Here is a 19,974-nt window from a genome sequence, read left to right as displayed (position 1 = left end):
CTTCTTCATAGAAATCACTTTCAGTATCTTTCCACAGCATGGCGCCCTCTGCTGTCCTGTCCTGACACTTTCACAGGATCACCTCTCACCTCGTTTTACTTGTTCCCATCTTTATGTATATTTATCTTTTGAGCATTTTTGTAAATTCAACCCATGTCAGACCGGGCCTACATGGGTCCATAGAGCCTGTCTGAAGCACCTTGTTCTATTCAGTAGATTCATGTCCCCTTTACACAAACACACATGTGGTTGTTGCCAGAGTTTAATGACATTAAACCAGAGCATTGCCTGCTATATGCACATGATCAATATTATCAGTTTTTAAAACATCTATTTAAAAATGTTTGGCAGAAAAAGACATCTATCTACAGGACAGTAAAAAATCCAAAGTATAAAAATATATTACAAATCTCAAGTATTTACAAAGACAGCTCTACACATGTCTACAGTTACACTTCTGTCAGTTAGTTTTCAGTCTAGTTGTGTTACCTAAAACGAGCAACATCTTCCCTACATGTCCTCAGTAAACTCAGCACCTAATAGAGAAAACAATGGAGGCCTAAGACAGCCCTGACAATAAGTCACTAAACTCCCAGCATCCTCTGGGAGAGGGAGAAGAGGAATGTAGAGATGGAGACGGAGGGAAAAGGAGACGATCCTCCTCGAGGTCTGATTAGCAGGAAGTGACAGTGGAGTTCCTCTGGAGGCGGTTAGAAGAACATTCTGTGGGAGAGAAAGGTTTCAGATACTTTATTCAACTGTTCTTGTTTTTGTTTGTTTTGTACTGATATCCAGGACACAGGCAGACACACAGACAGGCACACAGACAGACTGACTGACCTGTAGATGTTGGGGTCCAGGAGTACAGCGGTGTCTGTGGGCAGCTTGGACAAATGAACCACCTTAGTCTTCTGCTGCAGTCTGTCGCTCTCATTCACCCACACGTCTGGCAGTCTGACACACAGTGAAGAATACATTTACACATGTACACAGTGTCACACTCACTGGACGTCTCCTTACATGTCTCGCATGTCACTGATGTTTTCATCAACAGTGGAAAGCTGACCTGACCATTATTCTGTTTTACTGCTGCAGGACAGTGAGGAGCAGAGAAGGAAGAGGACGTGAAGAGTGGGGGGTGATGAGGAGGAGAAGGGAGGAGAGCAGGACTTACATGTCTTCAGGTGTCCAGTGCAACAAGACCTTCACTTTCCCAGAGTCCTCTTTCCTCCTGGCTATTACCTGAACACACACATACAGACACACACCAATGAAGATAATGTTCTGCTGACCACAATACAAGACATAGGTGACACCTCAGCAGTGTTGGCCAGTCTTCACTGGTTATCCACAGAGTGAGGTGTTGATTTATATACATCAGCACACAGCCTGGCCCCACGTCATGTCTCTGAACTGCTCTGTCCTCTGTTCACGATGACACCTGAGGGCTGATGTTCGAGGCCTTTGGCTGTCCCAAAATCTAGACTGAGAACCAAATTGACGGAGCTGTTGCAGTTGTGGCTCGCTCTGGAACGTCAGCTGACAGTTTGAACAGGTGTTCACTCACCTGTTTCCTGTGCACTTTGCTCTCTAATGCGTGTTCACGTTCTGTAAACTTTATTGTGAGTTGTTTTTACTGTTTGAGTTCTGTGCTGCCTCAATGTGTCGTTCTGTTTTTATTGTTTACATTCTTACGTCCTGCTCTAACTCTGTTTACATCAATGTTTGCATTGTACAGCAGCTTGTTCCTCTGCTTTATAAATAAAGATGATCAGATTATTATTATCATAATTATGCGTGCGTTTGTATGTGTGTGTGAGCCCACCGTGCTGTGGAAGACCACACTGTGTCCGTTGCCCAGGCTCTCGATGTGTGTTGCCAGGTTGAGGCAGATGGCTCGATGGCGGATGGCGTCCATGGTCTGAGCATCGAAGAAGTCATGAGGTCGGGCTGGAAATAAATCATGATGTTCAGTAATGGTGTGTGGCATCACTTGATGCCGCACACTGCATCTGATGATCACTTTGTTTTTGAGTATGTGTTTTATCTTTAAATGGAACAATGTGAAACTATTTGGACAGAAAGGTGTGCGAGTGTGTACATACGTAGCGAGCGTCTTTGTTTGTTCTTCAGTTTCCTCCTCTTGTTGAGGCCGGCCTTGGATGGAGACTCCTCCTTCACTTTGCCCTGACTGGACACTTTGGATGAACTCTGTGAGCTGAAGTGAGTGGGGACGTGACGGGCCAGCCCGCCCTGAGAGGCAAACGTGGCATTGCAGCCCCCCACCACACACTGCAGGAACACACACCGTTTACAGTCAGCTCACATGATGCAGAGGGAGTTCAGGCTGACTGAATTACATGTAGTCCAGGTGGTGAGCAGGTACTCTGACTCATGACGGACCTGACTGTTGTTAGGTAGGTGTGTGTGTGTGTGTATGTGTGTGTGTTCACCTTGAATGGCTTGTCCCCGCTGTGGGTCAGCATGTGCCTCTGCAGCCAGCTCTGACTGGTGGACGGTGTGTTGTACACCTTGCAGCCCTTCCACAGACACACAAACACCTGTGTGGAGTACATACAAGCACACACTCTGATTACAAAGTCAATACACACACACACAAACTGTAGTGGTGGTGATGAGATCACAGCTGGGTTTGGAAAAAAAGACTTCTTAAAGACATGAAGGCTTTCAGAATAATTTAGATTAAAAAAAAAAAAATCAATACAGGACAGATTGACACTATTTTATCATCAGTTACACTGAAACGTTTTGCATGCAGCTTCGCAGACAGAGTGAATGTGACGAAGCTGCATGCAAAACGCTTTCCTTTTTGTTTTTAATGTAACTGATAATGAAACAGTGTCAATCCGTCCTGGTGCGCTGGAAGATTGGTTTCTTTGCTCTGCTGTGGCTGCCCTGTACTGGCTGCACCCAGAACAGAAGCGCTGCTGTGCACCTTTACTTTCAGATCAATCTTGTGGTTGAGAGAGAGGGAATGTCATTCAGATGAGCTCCTCTTATTCCAATGTGAAGCTGGAAACAGAGTCTGGCTCATTGATGATGCAAGCGTGCCTTCCCACAGGTTACCATGACAATCTGTCACCTCTGACTGACTCTGTGATCACATGTCTTACAGAAGCTGATCACAGAGAGCAGGTAGTGTCATTAGCCTGAGTTATGTTGTGATCATCATATGTTGTGGACCTCGGCTGACTGCTGGCTCAAATATCACTTCATACTTGTTTCATTGTCTCAGTACAAAAATTATTTTGTATCACAACACAGTAGTGGGTCTTTTCCACACGTGCTGGCTCAGATTGACCTGGTTTGACTTGGCATGTCAGCCCAGTACAGCAGGGATCTGCATTTCCATGACAACAGGACTCCCTGCTTGAAGGTGTGTCTTTAACTGATGATGCGGTTGTCTTGTAGCGGTCAAACTAGCAGCTGTAAATACTCTACCTCGCTGCAGTATTATCGAAGAATAGCCGCTAACAAAGCGCCACTACATCCATGTTTCACTTCCTATAAATTCTTCACAGTAAAAGTCCCCCAATATTTAATTATTTAAAAGCTTTTACCAACAGTCACTAAACACGACTCCAGATGCTGCTGAAAGCAAACATGATGAAACAGTAAAATCCAGCAGGTATCTGAACGTAGGAACAGAGAAACTGGAGAGAAACTAAAGAGATTCAGTACGAAGCTACAAAACTACTGAGAACTGAACACAGACACATTTTTCTCTCAGGTTTCCTGGACAGGCTTGAGTTTAGTCTTGGAGGCAGGGCAGGTGCACAGGTCTATTCCAGGTACGGCTTGGCTCAACTAGGTGCAGGTAAAGTGGTAATGGAGAAACAAATCATCGTGACACGGTTTGTCTCGGTGGAAAAGCCCCACAAGTGATCACAGAAACTGACAAACAGTGACATTGTCAGCTGACTGATAAGAGGGTGAAGAAGAGATGTGGCAGCTTTCTGATTGTTCAGGTGTTTCAGTGTAGACAGAGATCTGTACAAACAGCCAGGTGGGGTTTGTAGACATGGTCTCTGCTGGTCTACCTCACAGAGCTCTCCTCCAGTGACATCCAGTACTGTCAATAACAAGACTGATAAACTGAGTGTAGGAGCCTTCCCTTCTTTAGATCCATGTGTTAATTCCAGCATGAGTCAAAGAGGCTATCAGATGTGACTGGAACAGCTGTCCATGTCAAACTGCTTCAGATTACATTCCCACCAACTGTTATTTTCTACAATGACCAACACCTGCATCTTCAGGTGCTCTGTTTCAGTTATTTGATGCCACAGGACTTGACAGCCTCCCCCTTACAAAAGAAAACTAACTACATGAACACACACACAGTAACCTGATGGTGAGACACTGACCCCTCCTCTCTGTCCGTCCACATGTGTGGCTCTGATGTGTTCGGCCAGGTCGGGGCTGCTGGGAAACAGCAGCTGGCAGTGATCCCAGCAGCACGTGTAGCTCAGAGACTTGCCCCCCGCAGGCGCTGAGCCGCTCCCTGCCACCGCACCTCCACCATGACCGTTGAGCATGGCCGGGGTGGAGCGACCGCTGGACGCCGTACTCTCCATGTCCATCAGGGTGCTGCTGATACTGGAGAACACACACGCGGCAGGAAGAAGACATTAGAAAGAGCAAGAAAGTACAGTACATATAGTATTACCCATGATTCACCGTCTTTGACTACATGATAAAGAATAGCTGCAGATTGGAGGTTTGATTCTGCGGCTGCATTTGAAGACATCTCCTGTGCAACTACAGTTATTAAAATGTTGTTTTGCAGATAAAATGAAGACAAAGCAGTTGCAGGGTTATGGGACGAAGGAAAATGTCAGAAACATTTGTAGGTTCAGTGTGACTCTGTCCTCCAGGTGCAGACAGTTCAACACAGCGGAAACATTTAGAGGAAAACAGCTTTCTATAGTAGAACTCAGTCCACACACATGAACAATGATTGTTTGATTGAGATAAGAGGTAAATATTGTCAGAGCACTGGTGATTGGTTGGGTCACCAGGCTGTGAGAGTGGACACAATACACACATCAACTGGAATATGATGGCAGATTATCCAGACGAGAGCCAAAATGTCACCAGAGAAAAGAATAGCACCAGTAAAACATCCTCCGCATGCAGACCAAATGTGACTCCAGCAGCAGGTAAGTTCACCTGTGTCAGTCCAATTTTAGCGTATTGCATTGCAGGTAATGTATATCAGTATCTGTATATAAATTGGCTGATAAGTACAAAGAAACTCCAGTACAGAAATGTCAGAGATGTGTTTCAGGTTATTTAGCAGAGAAACAGTGACTCCATTATATAACTTCTCCACCAGGGAGCACTGTTGAGTTGATTTGTATCGTGTAAAAGAAGGACAAATCTAAGAGATCCTCATCAAATTGTTCCTCCAGTACTGGTTGTCGTTCTTTACTGTCAGCTGTGCCGTGCATGCATGTGTCAAACACTGATCCACATTTGTCACTCTTTGATGACATTTTATAGAAATGTCAAAGTGACCTGAAGTGACTTTAACTGGCTGTTAGAAGGGAAACATCCATCTACAGACTGAAACAACACACTGCAATAATGTGAAGAACACATGATCTTAAAGTGATCTTAACCGTGGCTGCGAGCAGACTGCTGCAGCCAGTGTGTGTTTGTGTGTGTGGCAGCCTGAGCCAGCTGACCATCTGCTCAGCGTCCACAGTGTCTCTCTGTGGGGGCCGTGCTTCGACGTCCTACAAGAGGACTAATACCTCTGAATCACACACACATTCTTCCAGCTGCCACTCTGAGAACAAAAGTTACAGTGAAGTCTTACAGCTGCCACAACAGCAGGATTACCAAAAGCTGAGAGGCAGCCAAGTGGGCATTAAAGCAGGCGACGGATTATATTCTATTTTCACGGAGACGGCTGAAGTTCTGTCCACTGTGACTGAACTAACCTCTGTTCAAAGGCTCCCGTTAAAGCCTCAAATACTACGTGGCTGTCTGATGAAACAGCCACAGTGGACAATACGTTTTGGATCCACCTGCTCTAGTGGATGAGTGTGCTCCTGGGTTAGGGTTAGTATTGAGTATGTGATTTGGCGCCATATAAGGAAATTTGACTTGACTAGAATTGAACAAATCATACCCATACTACAATTCTCCATAAACATTTGCAACTGCACACTAGTACAACTAATACAAAGAAATATAAAGGGATGTCCCATATGGATTTATTTCAGCCAACATCAGTACCAGTACTTATCACCTCCTCATGGCTGATATCGATAAGATAACCAATAATTTCACATTTTTTGAAAGTTCCTCACCTGTAGTTTATATACACCTGAGGCTAAGAAAGTGTAAGTGAGCCCTCATAGCCCTGAACAGTACATGAAGAGCTGAGGAGGAAGCTTCATTCCTACTTCAGTGATTATAACAGAGTTGAGATACTTCACTGGAGGTAACTTCTCTGTAAAATATTAATTTGAATATACTGGTTCAGCACAGTGCAGATCAGTGTCTGGAACCAATTCATTCTAATCAATTCAATAAAAGAGGGAACACAGACTATTCAGTCCCCCTCTTGTGCAGGAAACAAAGAAATCATTAGAAATAACGCCTCATTACATCAGATCTTTGAAAGAGCTCACATTCAATTATACAAGTCTATGAGACAACCTTTACTAAACCATCTGCCAGAGCACAACTGATGGGACATGTCATGATAGCTGATCTATAGAGAGACACAGACAGAGAGACAGACAGACAGACAGAGACCCTAACCCTAACTAAACCATCTACCAGAGCACAACTGAGGGGACATGTCATAATATCTGATCTATAGAGACAGAGACAGACAGAGAGAGAGAGACAGACAGACAGACAGAGAGTGTCCCTGATTGGCCGTGATACTCCTCTTCTACACTAAAAACACACATGCCACCTCAGCCAGAGGACACTGAGGACACCGAGGACACTGCCTGCCCTATCTGTTTACATTGATAATCATCAAATACGAGTTGAAAGAGCAAAAAGCAGGATGGTGAATGTTATGCTGCCTGTAACATCATCCAGCATGATGGTGGTGGTGGGTCAGTGGTGGTCTGGGAGGCATATCGTTGGAGGGTCGCACAGACCTCCATGGCATAGTCAACAGTACCCTGACTGCTGTTAGGTACCTGGATGAAATCCTCAGAGCGACTGTCAGACCTTACACTGCTGCAGTGGGCCCTGGGTTCCTCCTGGTGCAGGACAATGCCTGGCCTGGATGACGAAGGCATTGATGCCATTGACCGGCTCTCTTGTTCCCCTGACCACCTGCGGGACGTTATGCATCGATAAATCCGACGACGCCAAGTACGGTCACAGGCTGTCCAGGAGGTCGCTGATGCCCTGATCCAGGTCTGGGAGGAGATCCCCCAGGACAACATCCGCAGAGTCTGATCAGCCTGTCATTTAAAATGTTTACTTTGATTTTCAGTGTGATTTTGAATCCAGCCCTCAGTGGGTTGATGATTTTGGTTTCCACTGACCGTTGTTTCGTCATTTTGTTCTCAACAAATTACACAATGTATGTAAAGATTTTCAACTTGAAGAATTTGTTGATCAAGATCTGATGCATCTTTAAAGTGTTTCAATTTTTATTTGGGCATTTTGTTGAAAGTCACAAAAAAGTAGTGTAATAAGTAATTTATTACTCTATGCAGATGGTAACGTAACGTAATATAGTACTTTAAAATGAAGGTAAGCAGTCATATGTAATGAATTGCAATTTGTTAGTAACACTGGTGTTCAGCCCCTTAAAGCATGTAAGCTCTCAGCTGTTGCCACTGCATGCTTCACACACAGGTGACTGTATATTGGATAGCACTGTGTTGGTGTTGTTCCTAAAACATTATTAATATTGTTCCACGACCATCATTGAAACTGATCAATCAAGTTGTTCTGATGTGAATTCATTTCAACTACGAAACAGTGAAAACCACATGTTCACTGATTATCTTCTGTGTCTTTTCAGTTTTGTGTCACCGTTTTCTGTTTCTGTTCAGGAAAGCAAGGTTTGGGTTAAAAGAGACCATTTCACATTGTTAAAAACGTGTTTGAAAGAATTACTTCTCCCACGTGCGTATATTTCCATTTTCCCCCCCAAATCGCAAATCTACGCCATTACAAACAGTGATCAGTCAGTTTCAATGATGGTCCTGGAGTGAAATTTATCATCATGTTCAACACCAACACGGCGATATCAGATTGTGCCACATGTGACCATCGCAGCAACATGGCTGTGAACACTGCTAGAGAAGGAAAATGTAAGGAACAGTGCAACATTTGGGAAAATATGTACTTGATGAGAAAGTTCACACCACTACTATACAGTAAATATGAAACTTGAGCCAGCAGCCAGTTAGCTTAACCTAGCATATGGCCTGGAAGCAGGGAGAACAGCTAGCCTGGCTCTGGCCAAAGCAAAGTCTACCTACCAGCAGGTCTACTACCTAACCCTAACCTCTAAATAACACACATCTGATTTGTTCCATGACAACTCAACGTGTGCTGGTTTCAGCTTCCTATATATTAGTTAAATGGATTACCTTTAGGTTTTGGACTATAACTTGGCAGTTTGAAAAATGAGCTGTAAGAAAACGGCCATCAGTATGTTTCACTTTGCTCTTACATTCTAGAGGAAATAATCATTAATGAATTGATTTGACTCGACTGGATGGTATTAGACAGCGGTCCCCTTCTACACTGGCACTGGCAAGACTTTACACAAAAAAAGAAAGTATCTAACAGTGTAGTCATTGTGTCCCTCACTGTGCCTTTACTGACCACAAAACACAAACTAACATATTACACTTATACTGCAGAGTCAAGAGAACATCATAGGGGAGCAGAGGCCAGTGTGTACTTCAGATCACTCTGCGATGACGCTCAGTTGTACACCTGTGTACTGGTCTTAGTCACAGGGTCATCTGCCACTCTGTATGTGTCATGGGTGAAAGCTTAGTGGGCCTAGTTTTCAGGCACAATGACAACAGCTGGTATCAAACCTTTCTGATTCAAGCTTCACATGTCATGCTTCAGTTTAATGGTACATTCAGACCAAAACCGGTGGTGCGGCGAAACACCGCTGTGTTCCCTCTGTAGCATTTAGCCAAGCTAAATAACATGCCCAGCTAGTGAGCTGGTCTGCTGCCACGCCTCTGCCACAGTAGGTTAAACATGCCGGTCCGACAAAACATGTGTTTTAACTGGTGTACAAAGTCAAACTGAGTGAATACACATGACGTAACACTCTACTGTGGTTTCACTCATTCATGCTGCCAGTCTGATTGCCAACTTATGTGACGTCGGGCTGCCCTCATTAAAATTAATGGGAAAAAGTGTGTTGTCACCACACCGACGGATTTGATCTGAAAACAGCCTTACTGAGGCATTTCCGAGAACTGGAGGGGAGAATGGGATGACAAGTGGTGCAGCTTCCAGTGATCCTGATACACTGCACTGTTACTCATACTGTATCTAATAAGCAGCAGTGTAGGTGTGCACAGTTTCACTAAAGTGTCAGTTTAGTCATTTCCCACCTTGTTGGCACGGCTGATGTTTATGTACTGAGCGTGGTTAGATGGTTTCTGGCCAAGGTTCAGGATTTAGCTCACACTATCACAACTGCTCTGAATGATTCACACAGTTTCAATCTGCCACAGAAGCTTCCAGGGAAAGATCACTTTCCAATGAATCAAGAAATGTTTCAAGTTCAGCATGGAAGGCAGAAAAAAAGGGGGAGGTAAACAGAAAGAAACAATCGTCACAGGCCTTCTTACACCGGGAACAAACTATTTTGAATGGGCAGATTAAGGTACATGACTGAGGTGAAAGCATTATACAGATTTTATATTCAGAAAATTGGAGCACTGGCATTAGATCAGCACTGTATTAGCAGATACCCTTATCCTAGCTATGAGAATAAGGAGGAGATTAACATCAGTCACAGTAGGGCTGTGCTCAAAGCAACTTCAGCCCTGTGAAAAAAACGCAGCACCCTCATTCATTTCAATGAAACCAGTCCGGCTACGCGGTGGGGTGCTGACCAAGCTGTGCATTCTCTGCAGGCCCAGAAACACAGAAGTGTGACGAAGCCCACAGAGACTTTTTCGGCGTTTGCACCCAGTGCACAACTGTAGTTTCAGAGAATGGGGCACCATCTTGGAAAGGTGGGTCCAGTTTTCCTTAATACATCCACAGTGCCGACACAGAGGGCTCTGGGCTAAATAATGCAGGGTCATCCAGCAAAAGACTTGAACCTTGACAAAACACATCTGCACTGCCACATTCTGTTTTTTGTTGTCGTTTTCTTTTCAGATTTTCCTATGATATTTTCTTTTTTGTGAATTACTTAATTTTATAACTCTTTAGGCCACTAAAGTACTTCAGTAAAACAAAAACATGTGCATGGTAACCCATAAAGTCTCAGTCTTCACTGTTTAAAAGTGATGAGAATGATTTATTTATTTTGATTGAGAAGAAATGAATAAACTTTTATAATTATTATTTGTTTGTTGTTTGATTCAACACACAATTATAACACAAATTCAATTCACTGTCAAACTTTTTGAACATGTGACATACACTGTCCAATAATATCATTATTAGACAGGTCCTACCTTGTCTTTTTTCTTCATAAGATACTGTTTAAGACCAAGCATACCAACTCATGGCAACGGCAGTCTTGATGGCAGTGCCACCCAGTGGGACAATGGGCCCCATCACACTGAAAACCTGCCCAGGAATGGGACATGACAAAGAGCTCAAGGTGTTGACCTGGCCTCTAAATTCCCCAGATCCCAATCCAATTGAGCATCGGTGGGACGTGCCGCGACAAGGCCGATCCATGGATGCCCCAACTCAACTCAAAACGATTCGCCACAGGACACCCCAAGAGGTCCTGTGTCCATGCCTCGACGGGTCAGAGCCCAGTCTGAGGCCTCCATGGATTGGATTTGTTCCAGCATGTCTCACTCCTGCTCCTTAACATAACTGCTTCGCTGCCTTTAAAGCTAATGTTAACATCAATAAGCCTTTTAGCGTTAGAACTGTGGAAATATAGAATAACATAGAGTTGAAACAAATGCCTTTAGTGACAAACGGACCTATTTGTGAGTTTTAACCTAACAACCACAACCACTGTTAGCCATCATAGCTATGTTACCTGAAAGTGAACTAGCAAGGTGCGTATTCAACTAATGTGGATGTTACAGTAGTCAGACAGCCCACAGGAAATGTGAGTAAAGTGTCAATCATTCAAATAAAGAGTTCATCCCATATTAGTTAATGATTTTAAAAAACTATTTTTCATATTTCAGGAAATGACTTAAGATTAAGATCTGCTCATATAATTGTTACATATAACTGTTATACATAAGTGTTGTTGTTGGTTCAGCAGCGTGTGGCTGTGGGTAACAATCTTTACATTAACTTGTACTGGAGTTGTCTAGATGAGATATGTTTCAGTGTGTGTGTGGCATTCTGACTTCCTCGTTCGATGTGTATGCATCTTGAGGAAGCTGACATGTGTTGTGTGTCTTTACAACAGATCACATGGTTTGTGGAGATGTTTAAGCCCTGAAGCAGGATGTCAGTGAACTTACATGTGTAGGTCACAAACCTGCTGGTGGTCAGCAGATGTATGAGACCGGGATGATTGTCACATCTATATACCATAACCTCCTTTATATACAAGGTTATGGTACGTGATGAAAATGATTTTAGGTCCTAATACAGAAAATGATTGGCAGCAGAACTGACTGGTTCTGTGTGAGCTGATGATCTGTCACAGATGTCTGCTGCCATGTGCTGCTGGACTAAGTGCTATAAAACGAGTCACACTGTTTCTGTTATAACGCGACGGGATCGACACACAACGCTTCACGTTTGAACCACAAACGATCGTTTCAGCTCGGCTTACAAAACTTCCCTGACGAACCGGAGGGACGTCCAGCAGCAGCCCGCAGCGGACCCCGCAGCGGGCGGACGTCCCCGCAGCCTTCAGCTAACGTCCCTCACTGTCCCCCGGACTCACGACGGCTCGCTGGTTTCCCGGCGAGGACGAAACAATGTCCCGTGTAATGAAACGTGTCACCGCTAACAGTGAGATGAATGAAGCGGCACCATGTCGAGACCTCTGCCTGTTTAAAGCAGCGCGAGGCCTCTCCATGCTGTCCACCAGCGTTACTTTACCAACCTGTCCTCTGAATCCATCCGGCTCAGCGGCTCTCCATCCGACGAGGTCAGCTCCACGCTGGCCCGTCTCTTGGTACCGTGCTCGGCTTTCTCGGCGGTCTTTGTGCGGTCGGTGGGCGGTGAGGAGGACACGCTCTCCCCCTCTCTTTGTTCTTGTTTCAGCACCCGGGAGCCCTCTTGTGCGGAATCAGTGCTACTCGCCAAACTCCCCTGTACGGGACTTTTCCCCGGTTCAGACACTTCACTGCCGTGTGCCCCTTCATCGTTGTCTGGTTTTTCGGTCGGTACCGCTGTTTCTTTGTCGGAGTCGGGAGCAGGAGACGAGTTGTCCCCGGGCTCCACCGCCGCACCACGACCACTGCTCACGTCCATTCCTCCTCTGTTCTCGTTGTTGTCGCCCGGTTCCTGTTTGGGGTCCGGCACGGCCTGTCCCTCATTGCCGGTTTCTGCCGTTTCACCGGTGCCGTTTTGATCCGGCGTCGGCTGAGAATCTTGTTCGGCCCCTTCGCTCGTTATCTGAGCCATTTTTGAACAACACGAAAAGGTATTTAGTGATGTTCTATCCAAAAAGTTGCCCCAGGCTGCCCTTCTTCCTCCACTCACTCTCCGCTTCAAGCTTACAACACAGCAGGGGGTGTGCGTGACGTCGGGGCTCCGCATGGCCAAAGATCGTCTATTTGAGAGGATATCTCACTTCATACCAGCAATAACTTTGATATGAACATTGAAATAGCTCAATGCATCTGTAAACAGCAGTGTTAACAAAACCATTCGTTCTACTTCTACGTTTTCAGATAACGTTTGTTTACAACCAGAAAAAGGACATTGTGAGTCTGACCACCAACAGAAAAAATAAATCACATTGTAAATTAGTAATAAAATAAATAAGGTGATGTAAATATTTCAAATTAGTTACTATAAATTAAGATAATCCAGCTAAAAGTAACTCTGATTGTCTCTTGAGTTATAAACTTAACCCATGTAGCTAGTTCAAAATGTGTGCCCACTTTCCTTTCACATCAGTAACCCTGATCTTGATGGAATAGTTTATAATAAATAGTTGGATACATTTATAAATATGTACATATATGTATATTAAATGTGTGCGCGTGTGTGTGTGTGTATATATATATATATATATATATACACACAATAAGGTGGGTAAAATATAGCAGCGCTACAAGGAGCACACTGAACTGTTTTTGAAAAACGAGTGGGTTACCGTCGTAAATATACACGATCTTCGGCATTGTGGCCTCTCAGCTCCACGTGTTCCGACAAACAGAAAAATGATCCAACTCAAAAAGTGCTGAAAAGGCACGTTCTTATCTCAGCAAGGTGCAGATTGTTGCAGGCTCCAGCACTCGTTCAGCCCGCTGTAGCCTCACGACGGTACCGCTGCCGTCCTCGTTTTCAACCGAACCTCAGTTCATCTGCTCCGGGGCCAGTGCTATGCTTTGTGACCGACTTGTTGCATAGTAATGACCGCCTGCTTCTCTACTGCGAGTTGAGATGGAGAAAAAGTGCCAGCTATATTAGGATACAGTTACATATTAATGCCTAATAATAGTCAGTAGAATAATTAATAATAATAAATGAACTAATTAGCTCTTCTGCTGGGTGACATTTCTTTCATTTTTGACAAAACAATCTCAAGATGGAGTTTGCTGTTTCTGTTTCTTGAGTTTTCAACCACATCAGCAGATTTAGATTGCTCAGTTGTCATGGAGATAGCTCTGTTGCATAGGCTACTTTCATCCACAGCACTTTGAGGGTTTTGTGCACCTGGTGTAAGCATGAACTTTGTTCACTTCAAGTTGGTAAAACAATCCCAACTGAAGGTCCACTACTTAGCTTTTTGAAGAGCTGAAACAATTAGTCAATTCATTCTCAATCAACAGGAAATTAATCGTCAACCATTTTGGTAAACAGTTCAGTCATTCTCAGTCATTTTCAACCATTTCAAGGTTCATTTAATTTTCATTCTACAACACAGGTTTTTTACAACAAAATGCAAGTTGTAGTCTCTTTATGCTATAAGAACTATCTTTCATGGTGGATGTGGAGGATGAGTTCAGGACTCTCACAGTTTGGGGAGTGAAGCTGCTCTGTAGACTGGTGGTACAACAGCAAATACTTCTGTATCTGTTGTCAGATGGCAGCAGATACTTCTGTATCTGTTGTCAGATGGCAGCAGATACTTCTGTATCTGTTGTCAGATGGCAGCAGATACTTCTGTATCTGTTGTCAGATGGCAGCAGATACTTCTGTATCTGTTGTCAGATGGCAGTTGATACTTCTGTATCTGTTGTCAGATGGCAGCCAATGCTTCTGTATCTGTTGTCAGATGGCAGTTGATACTTCTGTATCTGTTGTCAGATGGCAGCCAATGCTTCTGTATCTGTTGTCAGATGGCAGCTGATACTTCTGTATCTGTTGTCAGATGGCAGCAGATACTTCTGTATCTGCTGTCAGATGGCAGCAGATACTTCTGTATCAGTTGTCAGATGGCAGCGGTTACTTCTGTATCTGTTGTCAGATGGCAGCAGATACTTCTGTATCTGTTGTCAGATGGCAGCGGTTACTTCTGTATCTGTTGTCAGATGGCAGCGGGGTGAACAGACTGTGTCTGGGTGGGTGTTGTCTTTTAGTATCTTTGGGCTCTGTGCAGACATCTCACTTCACTGATGTCGCTAATGCTTTGTAGACGGTGCCAGTGATGTTCTGGTGGTTTTAATCAGCTGCTGTAGAGCCTTCCTGTCCTGGGCCATGATGAACCATGTCAGTTTATGATGTCTCCAGTCAGGATGCTTTCTGTGGCTCCTCTGTAAAAGCTCTGCTTGTGATGAAGTCCAATATCCAGTTGCAGAGTGTTGTACTCAAGCCCAGGATTAGTTTTCCAATCAGCTTCATGGTGAGATTGTGTTGAATGCTAAGCTGAAGTCAACAAACAGCATCCTGATGTAGCTGTTCTTATCCTCCAGGTGAGTGAAGACTGAGTGGAGGGCAGTGGATATGACACCCTCTGTGGATCTGTTGGTTCTGAAAGCGGACTGGTGAGGGTCCAGGCTGGCAGAGATGTTGTCTCTGATGTGCTGGAGAACCAGTTTCTGACTACACACAGCAGATGTTTTAAGTACAGGGACAATGTTTGCTGTCTTGATGCAGGAGGGAACAGTCTCCTGAGAGTGAGATGTTAAACATAGTAATAACAGTAATAACATCAGCTGATCAGCACATGTTTTTAGTACACGGCCAGGTATGTTATCTGGACCAGCGGCCTTACTTATATACACTCTCCGCTGTATTTTTCACCATCTTTATCATCATTTTTTTGGTATATTTTTTTGATCAGTGTTATGTACCAGATGAGTGGAAGGTGCAGACTGCGGTGGTTCTGATCCATTTTACATGACTCAACCCTGTATCCTGTGTTTAGACATACAAATACCATTATTGTTTCACAACTGGAACCTTTTCATATTTATGCAAACTATGAGCTCATCCTGTGTAGCCTGTATTTTACTTTAACCTTCAGTATGTGCTGACTTAGTGCAGGTTGTTTTGTCCATTGTTTCCCCATCTGAGGGTCCAGTCCTTCCAAAGGGTTCCAGATTCAATCTGAGTGATCACTGAATGGTCACAGGGTCTAGACAGCAAGATTTAAAACAAATCTGGTCCACAAAATTAATGCTGCATTCCACTGTACTCACAACTTGGAAAAAACAATCTCCGACAAGTCATAATTCCAGGTAACAAACTTGACTTCACAGCACACACAGTGAACAATTACCTTTCATTACTTTTTACTTTACAGTGTTTGTGTTGTGAAATATGCTTTAAAACTTTGTGGTTGCCATTTTCATTTCCATTTATGCTTGAAAGAACAGCCTGTGTTAAATCAGCTGCTTTAGTAGCTTGCAAAGTTCAAAGACTCGCCCCACCATCTATTTGCTGTGGTTATCCATGTTTAGCTGAGCAGGTGCACTGTCACACATTGAGATTGGAAGTCAGGAATATTTACTCGGAAATGTTGATTTTCGACTTGCAATGGATCGCAGCATACGATTACTGTACATGTTCTGCCTTTTATGTTTTCTTCTCTGGTAAAATACTGGATACGTTTACCTCTTCAGATATCAAAAAACACCTCAAATCTGGTCCCTCAGTGACGTGTTATGTGGGGTCTCAAGTTGTATTCATTTTAAGGAGTCACAAATCAAAAAGGTTGATAATGACAAATGGACAAAAGGAAAGATCAGAGAATATATAGATACATATCTAAAAGGCAAAAGTTCATTTGACATGCCGATGACAGAAAAACCCAGCAACAAGCATGTTTTAAGAACATCAACATTTATTTCACATGATATAAAACAGATGGGGTATGAACTTTTTGCATATTGACCCTAATAATATTAATAATAACCTCTTATAGTTATAATATTCACTCTTCTTTGCTGTGTGTACATAAATTATGCTATCTTTTAACTTTTTTTTACAGTTTATACATCTCATTTAAATTTCTTTTATATCCTGGAGCTCCAAAGTCCTACTTATTGCTTCGTACATGTGCTATTCTCCGATTCTTCAAATGCAAAATGTCTAATCTGTGTCATGTCCTCAGCCTCTTTACTGTATATCCTTTAAGTAATGTAAACCAAAGACAGGGAAACAGAAAGAGACGCAACCGAAAAAGCAGACTGGAAATCCAAAACATTCACATACTATGTGTGTCATCAACAGACATCAGGAGATTCAGACTGCTGCTCTCCATAAATAATCACAACTTCTGCAAAATACTTTGTTCTGTCCAAAAAAAGAGGAAAAAACAGCAGCATGAAGTGGCACCTTGTTGAAGTAAAAATCTGCTTTATGTTCATATATATACTTTTTATATATTTATTTATATATATATATATATATATGTATATATATCCACTAAAGGACAATCTGTTGTGTTGCAGGTGCAAAAGATGTGAAAATAGAGCAATAAGGGAGCCTCCGGTGTCAAAACAACGCAAAGAATCAAAATCAAAGCAGGTTAAAATCCAGGAGCATCGCGGTCACTTTGGGGTTAAAGTAAAGCACTGCATGTGTGTGGAGTTTTGGTGCTCAGCCCGTCTGTGGTGAGACTCCAATGCTCTTATATACAGCTGTACACTCACCTCCAGCAACTCAGTAACAGCTCATATCCCTCCTCCAGATCAGTACAATACTCTAATAATCATTATGTTAAGATGACTTTAATACTTAGTAAGGTATCAAAAGTTCTGTATAGTGATGTGTGTGTATGTATTTGGCAACACATTTCTATGGAGACTATTTTCACTATTTTACCCCCAAGACAAGTTCTACATACGGTCACGATTGTGAAATGGTTGAACTCTTTATATTTATAGCTCTAAAAGTCTGAACTACAGGATCAGTGGTTCACTCTTTGTGTTACACAGTATTCACCCTGACTGGATGCATGAATACAGTTTTTGACAACATGCAACCCACAGTTCATATTGGGGTAGCTGGTAACTTCACAGGCAACTCATCAAATAGGCTGCCACGATCAGTTCTCTCTGACTGCTTTATGCCCAAAGCTAAACAGGTAGCACACTAATCTCTGTTTCACCTATTTATTCAGGCCATATAAAATATGTTTTGACCCTGTTTGAATTGTGTCATGAATCACACATATGATGTTTGTGAATTCAAAAGATCATTTTCCAACTTGAGAAAGTATAAGGCTGTGAAAATATATAATTGGAAAAACAACACAGCCAACAGTCGTCTAGTTTAACTGACACCTTGTACAGTCGTCCAGTACATCAGCAGCTCACAGAACCAACCAGCTCTCCTCTCTCCTAACTGCAGCTGTCAAAAGCACCAGACCTGTCACAACTTAAAGCTTACAGCCGTGTGGGTTTGGTGATGTTTATTGAGTGAGACGATGTAGTCCACTGAGCAGTTTAACACAATACTAGATGCTATTTTAATGGCTTTCTTGACTTGCAAAATTATCTTTTTTTAAATGGACAGAAATCACATGTGTCAGTCATGGCACAATTCAAACATCAAAATCAAAAATGTAGTTGTCTCTCTTTATTGACTCCAGTACATTTTTTTCCCTTATAAAAAATGATGCGTTCCAGTTGAACTAGGAAGTCAGAATTTACGAGTCCCTAGTCGCTCATTTCAACTGGATTACCCCTGAAGTTGGATTCCCAACTCGGAAAGTCAGATACACCTCACCAGCCCTGACCGCAGAATCCAAAATGGCCGCTCTGCTTATCAACAGCTGTGAAAGCTGGCGAGTATACTGTTTATTAGCACTTCTGTCTTTGTGTCTCATTAAATCAGTCTTACATGCAGCACTGTCCAATGTCTATTTGTGGACATTGTCTTGTATAAAATACTGTGTAATGTGTTGTTATCAATTGGTATTGCTAACAATGGCTTACAATGGCCAAGCTGGCTAGAAACGGCATTCCAACTTGTTGTACTGGAACGCGGTCAACTCAGGTACGACGTCATTCCCAGCTCTGACTTCTGACTGCCAAGGTTAATGGTGCACACCAGAAGAGGAGCGACTTCACCTCTCTGTTTTAAAAGAGTCTGACCCTGTAGCCATTTCTGCATTCCGCTTACATGAGTCTTCTTCGGGGGACATTTTTCTGGCGGCGTGGTGCGGACACATTTAAAAACAACATCAACAAACACTTCATTTCAGGCAGTAACGTGTTACTGGACACAGTAACTAATAATATTACAAAAATCCTGTTTGAAACGCATTTCATCAGTCGGGCACTGCGTATAGTAATATCTTACTGTAAGGCATTACTTATGTAGCCCGTCCTATCGAGTGATATGCTGCCCCATATTTGTTTTGAGTATGGATTGGACAGGTGGACAGTTCTTAAACATTGCACCTTTAAACACCAAACAGACGCTGCTCAAACAACAACACTCCTTATTAAACTATGAGCTATTTTTTATGACCATGATATAGTTTTAGGAGTCAGCTGACAGTTGAGTATGTCATCTTCCTCTTTAATTGCAGTATGGACCTTGTGTGGCTGAAGCCAGGAGAAGGGTTTGTTGCTCTTCTAACGTGAACGTGATTCATCTTATATAGAGGCAGACATATTTTACATCTCTGTGCTTGTGCAGGTTTATTTCAGGCCAAACAGAACTTATTTGTAACTTTCTTATGACTAAACCATTTCACAATGTGATCTGTATGCAGACATTATTTGGGACAAATATGACTCCATAGAATTGGTGTTTGGCTCAGGGACATATCAGTATGGACAGATCTAACAGGAGCTAAAGATACAGTACATCTGCCTTCCTCATGTCCCGTCTGTGTCTGCTGCCGTCCTCTCAGTCTCGTTGTGGGCATGTAACAGTAGTGTCAAAGTAGTTCTGTTGTAAACGCAGGAAGCCGTGGAGCATGCTCATTGCAGGCTGGCTACATTTGGGCTTTATGGGACGCCAGTGTGGATGTCGAGGCAGGCGTCGCTCACGCGTCGCTGCTCACCAAGGTGAACGTCTGCGCTGCAGGGAGGAGAAGGAGAGATGAAGGATGGAAATCAGAGTGAGTCAGAGATCACACAGTGATGCGTACAAGTTACATTGGTGATGGGCCCCTTACATCCCCTTCATCACTCGTTTCAGCTGCTCCCTTCAGGCAGCCCTTTCAGAGTACCTCTGGCCAAAAGGGGAACT

At 43.3% G+C, this 19,974-nt stretch overlaps 2 protein-coding genes across 2 annotated transcripts in view; both read right to left on the bottom strand.

Annotated features, from left to right (window-relative positions):
- Positions 1–246: 246 nt before the first annotated feature.
- aebp2 (AE binding protein 2) lies at positions 247–12,896 on the bottom strand. Its single transcript, XM_073480709.1, has 8 exons — positions 12,254–12,896; positions 4,386–4,617; positions 2,454–2,561; positions 2,106–2,292; positions 1,826–1,950; positions 1,175–1,242; positions 841–954; positions 247–723 (listed from the first exon to the last, which is right to left on the bottom strand). Exons 1-8 carry the CDS (start codon positions 12,775–12,777, stop codon positions 711–713), a joined length of 1,371 nt encoding a protein of 456 aa, XP_073336810.1. The 5' UTR covers positions 12,778–12,896; the 3' UTR covers positions 247–710.
- A 3,744-nt stretch (positions 12,897–16,640) lies between these two features.
- LOC141008430 (pleckstrin homology domain-containing family A member 5-like) overlaps positions 16,641–19,974 on the bottom strand; it is a 236,955-nt gene continuing 233,621 nt past the window's right edge. Inside the window, exon 29 of the mRNA XM_073480795.1 lies at positions 16,641–19,803. Coding sequence (XP_073336896.1) covers positions 19,769–19,803 — 35 coding nt within the window. The 3' untranslated portion in view covers positions 16,641–19,768. The remainder of the gene's footprint in view (positions 19,804–19,974) is intronic.

The sequence above is a fragment of the Pagrus major genome, chromosome 14 (genome assembly GCF_040436345.1).
Source record: "Pagrus major chromosome 14, Pma_NU_1.0".
Taxonomy (NCBI): domain Eukaryota; kingdom Metazoa; phylum Chordata; class Actinopteri; order Spariformes; family Sparidae; genus Pagrus; species Pagrus major.
The sequence above is the reverse complement of the archived record's forward strand: the minus strand, read 5'-3'. Positions and strand labels throughout refer to the sequence as shown.